The following is a 7,500-nucleotide window of genomic DNA, read 5'->3' on the forward strand; positions in this document are numbered from 1 at the left end:
TATAGCTAGTACAAAATACACTATACTCTAGAGTCTATAACTGCCTATAGCTAGTACAAAATACACTATACTCTAGAGTCTATAACTGCCTATAGCTAGTACAAAATACACTATACTCTAGAGTCTATAACTGCCTATAGCTAGTACAAAATACACTATACTCTAGAGTCTAACTGCCTATAGCTAGTACAAAATACACTATACTCTAGAGTCTATAACTGCCTATAGCTAGTACAAAATACACTATACTCTAGAGTCTATAACTGCCTATAGCTAGTACAAAATACACTATACTCTAGAGTCTATAACTGCCTATAGCTAGTACAAAATACACTATACTCTAGAGTCTATAACTGTCTATAGCTAGTACAAAATACACTATACTCTAGAGTCTATAACTGCCTATAGCTAGTACAAAATACACTATACTCTAGAGTCTATAACTGCCTATAGCTAGTACAAAATACACTATACTCTAGAGTCTATAACTGCCTATAGCTAGTACAAAATACACTATACTCTAGAGTCTATAACTGCCTATAGCTAGTACAAAATACACTATACTCTAGAGTCTATAACTGCCTATAGCTAGTACAAAATACACTACTCTAGAGTCTATAACTGCCTATAGCTAGTACAAAATACACTATACTCTAGAGTCTATAACTGCCTATAGCTAGTACAAAATACAGTAAATCAAATCAAATCAAATGTATTTATATAGCCCTTCGTACATCAGCTGATGTCTCAAAGTGCTGTACAGAAACCCAGCCTAAAAACCCCAAAACAGCAAGCAATGCAGGTGTAGAAGCACAGTACCAGTCAAAGGTTTGGACACGCCTACTCATTCAAGGGTTTTTCTTTATTTTTTTACTATTATCTACATTGTAGAATATATTTTACATTTGAGATTCTTCGAAGTAGCCACCCTTTGCCTTGATGACAGCTTTGCACTCTTGGCATTCTCTCAACCAGCTTCACAACGTTTCATTTCAATTAACAGGTGTGCCTTCTTAAACGTTAATTTGTGGAATTTCCATCCTTCTTCATGTGTTTGAGCCAATCAGTTGTGTTGTGACTAGGTAGGGGTGGTATACAGGAGATAGGCCTATTTGGTAAAATATCAAGTCCATATTACGGCAAGAACAGCTCAAGTAAGCAAAGAGAAACGACAGTCCAACATTACTTTAAGAAATGAAGGACAGTCAATACGGAAAATGTATTGTGTAGTCGCAAAAAGCATCAAGCACTATGATGAAACTGGCTCTCATGAGGACCGCCACAGGAATGGAAGACCCAGAGTTAACTGTCTCTCATGAGGACCGCCACAGAGTTAACTGTCTCTCATGAGGACCGCCACAGGAATGGAAGACCCAGAGTTAACTGTCTCTCATGAGGACCGCCACAGGAAAGGAAGACCCAGAGTTACCTCTGCTGCAGAGGATAAGTTCATTAGAGTTAACTGTCTCTCATGAGGACCGCCACAGGAATGGAAGACCCAGAGTTACCTCAGCTGCAGAGGATAAGTTCATTAGAGTTACCTGTCTCTCATGAGGACCGCCACAGGAATGGAAGACCCAGAGTTACCTCTGCTGCACAGGATAAGTTCATTAGAGTTACCAGCCTCAGAAATTGCAGGCCAAACAAATGGTTCTGTGGAAATCTGTGCTTTGGTCTGATGAGTCCAAGGTTGAGATTTTTGGTTCCAACCACCGTGTCTTTGTGATACACAGAGTAGGTGAATGGATGATCTCCACATGTGTGGTTCCCACCGTGAAGCATGGAGGAGGAGGTGTGATGGTGCTTTGCTGGTGACACTGTCTGCTATTTATTTAGAATTCAAGGCACACTTAACCAGCATGGCTACCACAGCATTCTGCAGCGATACGCCATCCCATCTGGTTTGCGCTTATTGGGACTATCAGTTGTTTTTCAAAAGGACAATGACTCAACACACCTCTAGGCTGTGTAAGGGCTATTTGACCAAGAAGAAGAGTGACGGAGTGCTGTATCAGATGACCTGGCCTCCACAATCACCCGACCTCAAACCAATTGAGATGGTTTGGTATGAGTTGGACCGCAGAGTGAAAGAAAAGCAGCCAACAATTGCTCAGCATATGTGGGAACTCTTTCAAGACTGCTGGAAAAGTATTCCAGGTGAAGCTGGTTGAGAGAATGCCAAGAGTACGCAAGCTAAAGGGTGGCTACTTTGAAGAATCTCACATGTCTTCACTATTATTCTACAATGTAGAAAATAGTAAAAATAAATAAAACCCTTGAATGAGTAGGTGTGTCCAAACCTTTGACTGGTACTTTACTCTTGAGTCTAAGTAATTTCAGCAGGTTTGTTCAGTACTCTTTACAGTTTGTACTATTTATTAAAGGTCCAATGCAGCCGTTTTTATCTCAATATCAAATTATTTCTGGGTAACAATTAAGTACCTTACTGTGATTGGTTTCTATTAAAATCCTCCCCCCCAAATAACCAAATAGCTTCTTATCAAAGAGCAATTTCTCAAACAATAATTTTGCTATGACTCTCCGGGACTAGTCTTAGTGGGGAGGGGAAAACTGAAATGAGCTGTTATTGGCCGAGAGGTTTAGGACTCTGTTTCTTATTGGTCTATTAACCAATTTATCGCCTGGTGTTACCAGGCAGGCCAAAACTCCATCCCTCCAAAACGGGCTGAAGTTCCAGGCCGTCTTTTCAAACAGCTCTTACATTAAAAGGGCATTTTCATAATTTTCACAATAATATTTCAACTTCACAGTGTTGAAGTATATATATATATGACAGGGAAATCACATTTTTTGACTGCATTGGGCCTTTAAACTGTACTGTACTGTACAATATTATAGCATTGCGGCCGGTTTGTTCAGTACTCTTGTCTGTCTGTCTTTCCAGGCCCAACTCCAAGCACAAGACAGAAGGACACAAGGCCTGTGTGAGCCCGTCCCCGTCTCCGTCCCCCGGTCCTGACGGTTCTGTCACATGGCACAATGGGCACCACCACCGCGACCGCGGCTTCAACGGCAAGGCGGGCAGACTCAACCACAGCCACGCGGTCGAGGAGGACAAGGAGCAAGATGTACGTAGTCTCCTCTATCTCCCCTGCCCTCCCCCTCACTAATCTCTGTCCTACCTTCTAAACTACACTCAAGTGTAGGAATAGCTATACACAGGAATAACTACACACAGGAATAGCTACACACAGGAATAACTACACACAGGAATAGCAACACACAGGAATAGCTACACGCAGGAATAACTACACACAGGAATAGCTACACACAGGAATAACTACACACAGGAATAGCTACACACAGGAATAACTACACACAGGAATAGCAACACACAGGAATAGCTACACGCAGGAATAACTACACACAGGAATAGCTACACACATGATTAACTACACACAGGAATAACTACACACAGGAATAGCTACACACATGAATAACTACACACAGGAATAGCTACACACAGGAATAGCAACACACAGGAATAGCTACACACAGGAATAGCTACACACAGGAATAACTACACACAGGAATAGCTACACACAGGAATAACTACACACAGGAATAGCTACACACAGGAATAACTACACACAGGAATAGCAACACACAGGAATAACTACGCACAGGAATAGCTACTCACAGGAATAACTACACACAGGAATAACTACACACAGGAATAACTACACACAGGAATATCTACACACATGAATAACTACACACAGGAATAACTACACACAGGAATAGCTATACACAGGAATAGCTACACACAGGAATAATTACACGCAGGAATAACTACACACAGGAATAGCTACACACATGAATAACTACACACAGGAATAGCTATACACAGGAATAACTACACACAGGAATAATTACACACAGGAATAACTACACACAGGAATAGCAATACACAGAAATAGCTACACACAGGAATAGCTACACACAGGAATAACTACAAACAGGAATAACCAAGCACAGGAATAACCAAGCACAGGAGTAACTAAACAGAAGAATAGTGTGGAGGATAGATAGCATGTCGATAGGAGAGGGAGACAGTGTGGAGGATAGATACCATGTCGATAGGAGAGGGAGACAGTGTGGAGGATAGATACCATGTTAATAGGAGGAGACAGTGTGGAGGATAGATACCATGTCGATAGGAGAGGGAGACAGTGTGGAGGATAGATACCATGTCGATAGGAGAGGGAGACAGTGTGGAGGATAGATACCATGTCGATAGGAGAGGGAGACAGTGTGGAGGATAGATACCATGTCGATAGGAGAGGGAGACAGTGTGGAGGATAGCATGTCGATATTAGGAGACAGTGTGGAGTATAGATACCATGTCGATAGGAGAGGGAGACAGTGTGGAGGATAGATACCATGTTAATAGGAGGAGACAGTGTGGAGGATAGATACCATGTTGATAGGAGAGGGAGACAGTGTGGAGGATAGCATGTCGATAGGAGAGGGAGACAGTGTGGAGTATAGATACCATGTCGATAGGAGAGGGAGACAGTGTGGAGGATAGATACCATGTCGATAGGAGAGGGAGACAGTGTGGAGGATAGATACCATGTTGATAGGAGAGGGAGACAGTGTGGAGGATAGATACCATGTTAATAGGAGAGGGAGACAGTGTGGAGGATAGATAGCATGTCGATAGGAGAGGGAGACCAGTGTGGAGGATAGATACCATGTTGATAGGAGAGGGAGACAGTGTGGAGGATACCATGTCGATAGGAGAGGGAGACAGTGTGGAGGATACCATGTCGATAGGAGAGGGAGACTGTGGAGAATAGATACCATGTTGATAGGAGGAGACAGTGTGGAGGTTAGATACCATGTTGATAGGAGAGGGAGACAGTGTGGAGGATAGCATGTTGATAGGAGAGGGAGACAGTGTGGAGGATACCATGTCGATAGGAGAGGGAGACAGTGTGGAGGATACCATGTCGATAGGAGAGGGAGACAGTGTGGAGAATAGATACCATGTTGATAGGAGGAGACAGTGTGGAGGTTAGATACCATGTTGATAGGAGAGGGAGACAGTGTGGAGGATACCATGTCGATAGGAGAGGGAGACAGTGTGGAGGATACCATGTTGATAGGAGGAGACAGTGTGGAGGTTAGATACCATGTTGATAGGAGAGGGAGACAGTGTGGAGGATAGCATGTCGATAGGAGAGGGAGACAGTGTGGAGGATAGATACCATGTTGATAGGAGAGGGAGACAGTGTGGAGGATACCATGTCGATAGGAGAGGGAGACAGTGTGGAGGATACCATGTCGATAGGAGAGGGAGACAGTGTGGAGAATAGATACCATGTTGATAGGAGGAGACAGTGTGGAGAATAGATACCATGTCGATAGGAGAGGGAGACAGTGTGGAGGATACCATGTCGATAGGAGAGGGAGACAGTGTGGAGGATACCATGTTGATAGGAGGAGACAGTGTGGAGAATAGATACCATGTTGATAGGAGGAGACAGTGTGGAGGTTAGATACCATGTTGATAGGAGGTGACTGTGGAGAATACTATTTGAGTGTAGTTCAGAGGGTACGGCAGGGATTAGGGAGGGGGAGGGCAGGGGGAGGGCAGGGGGAGATAGAGGAGAGTATGTAGGAGACTACGTACGTCTTGCTCCTGCCCGCGTTGCCGTTGCAGCCGCGGTCACGGTGGTGGTGCCCATTGTGACACGTGCAGTTATTCCTGGGTTTAGTTATTCCTGGTTTAGTTATTCCTGGGTTTAGTTATTCCTGGTTTAGTTATTCCTGGGTTTAGTTATTCCTGGTTTAGTTATTCCTGGGTTTAGTTATTCCTGGGTTTAGTTATTCCTGGGTTTAGTTGTTCCTGGGTTTAGTTGTTCCTGGGTTTAGTTATTCCTGGGTTTAGTTATTCCTGGGTTTAGTTATTCCTGGGTTTAGTTAATCCTGGGTTTAGTTATTCCTGGGTTTAGTTATTCCTGTGTTTAGTTATTCCTGGGTTTAGTTAATCCTGGGTTTAGTTATTCCTGTGTTTAGTTATTCCTGGGTTTAGTTTTTCCCGTGTTTAATTATTCCTGTGTTTTATTATTCCTGCGTTCAGTTATTCCTGGGTTTTGTATTCCTGGGTTTAGTTATTCCTGGGTTTAGTTATTCCTGGGTTTAGTTATTCCTGTGTTTAGTTATTCCTGGGTTTAGTTATTCCTGGGTTTAGTTATTCCTGTGTTTAGTTATTCCTGGGTTTAGTTTTTCCTGTGTTTAATTATTCCTGGGTTTAATTATTCCTGGGTTTAGTTATTCCTGGGTTTAGTTATTCCTGGGTTTAGTTATCCCTGGGGTTAGTTATTCCTGTGTTTAGTTATTCCTGTGTTTAGTTATTCCTGGGTTTAGTTATTCATGGGTTTATTTATTCCTGGGTTTAGTTAATCTTGGGTTTAGTTATTCCTGGGTTCAGTTATTCCTGGGTTTAGTTAATCCTGGGTTTAGTTATTCCTGGGTTTAGTTATTCCTGGGTTTATTTATTCCTGGGTTTATTTATTCCTGGGTTTAGTTGTTCCTGTGTTTAGTTATTCCTGTGTTTAGTTATTCCTGTGTTTAGTTATTCCTGTGTTTAGTTAATCCTGGGTTTAGTTATTCCTGGGTTCAGTTATTCCTGGGTTTAGTTAATCCTGGGTTTAGTTATTCCTGTGTTCAGTTATTCCTGGGTTCAGTTATTCCTGGGTTTAGTTATTCCTGGGTTTAGTTGTTCCTGTGTTTAGTTATTCCTGTGTTTAGTTATTCCTGTGTTTAGTTATTCCTGTGTTTAGTTAATCCTGGGTTTAGTTATTCCTGGGTTCAGTTATTCCTGGGTTCAGTTATTCCTGGGTTTAGTTAATCCTGGGTTTAGTTATTCCTGGGTTTAGTTATTCCTGGGTTTAGTTATTCCTGGGTTTAGTTTTTCCTGTGTTTAGTTTTTCCTGTGTTTAGTTATTCCTGTGTGCAGTTATTCCTGGGTTTAGTTAATCCTGGGTTTAGTTATTCCTGGTTTAGTTATTCATGGATTTAGTTATTCCTGGGTTTAGTTATTCCTGGGTTTAGTTATTCCTGGGTTTAGTTATTCCTGGGTTTAGTTATTCCTGGGTTTAGTTATTCCTGGGTTTAGTTTTTCCTGGGTTTAATTTTTCCTGGGTTTAGTTATTCCTGTGTTCAGTTAATCCTGGGTTTAGTTAATCCTGGGTTTAGTTATTCCTGGGTTTAGTTATTCCTGGGTTTAGTTTTTCCTGGGTTTAGTTATTCCTGTGTTTAGTTATTCCTGGGTTTAGTTATTCGTGGGTTTAGTTATTCCTGTGTTCAGTTATTCCTGTGTTTAGTTATTCATGGGTTTAGTTAATCCTGGGTTTAGTTATTCCTGGGTTTAGTTATTCCTGTGTTCAGTTATTCCTGGGTTCAGTTATTCCTGGGTTTAGTTAATCCTGGGTTTAGTTATTCCTGGGTTTAGTTATTCCTGGGTTTAGT

At 41.9% G+C, this 7,500-nt stretch overlaps 1 protein-coding gene across 4 annotated transcripts in view; it reads left to right on the forward strand.

Moving 5' to 3' along the window:
- srrm3 (serine/arginine repetitive matrix 3) overlaps window positions 1-7,500 on the forward strand; it is a 175,854-nt gene that overhangs the window by 147,487 nt on the left and 20,867 nt on the right. For all 4 annotated transcript variants that reach the window (XR_006835072.1, XM_046329855.1, XM_046329856.1 and 1 more), the window contains one exon: window positions 2,906-3,089. Coding sequence is in view for 3 of the 4 variants with exons in the window: in XM_046329855.1 (XP_046185811.1) it covers window positions 2,906-3,089 (184 nt within the window). In the remaining variant the exon portion in view is untranslated. The remainder of the gene's footprint in view (window positions 1-2,905; window positions 3,090-7,500) is intronic.

Source organism: Oncorhynchus gorbuscha, linkage group LG02, assembly GCF_021184085.1.
Source record: "Oncorhynchus gorbuscha isolate QuinsamMale2020 ecotype Even-year linkage group LG02, OgorEven_v1.0, whole genome shotgun sequence".
Classification (NCBI taxonomy): domain Eukaryota; kingdom Metazoa; phylum Chordata; class Actinopteri; order Salmoniformes; family Salmonidae; genus Oncorhynchus; species Oncorhynchus gorbuscha.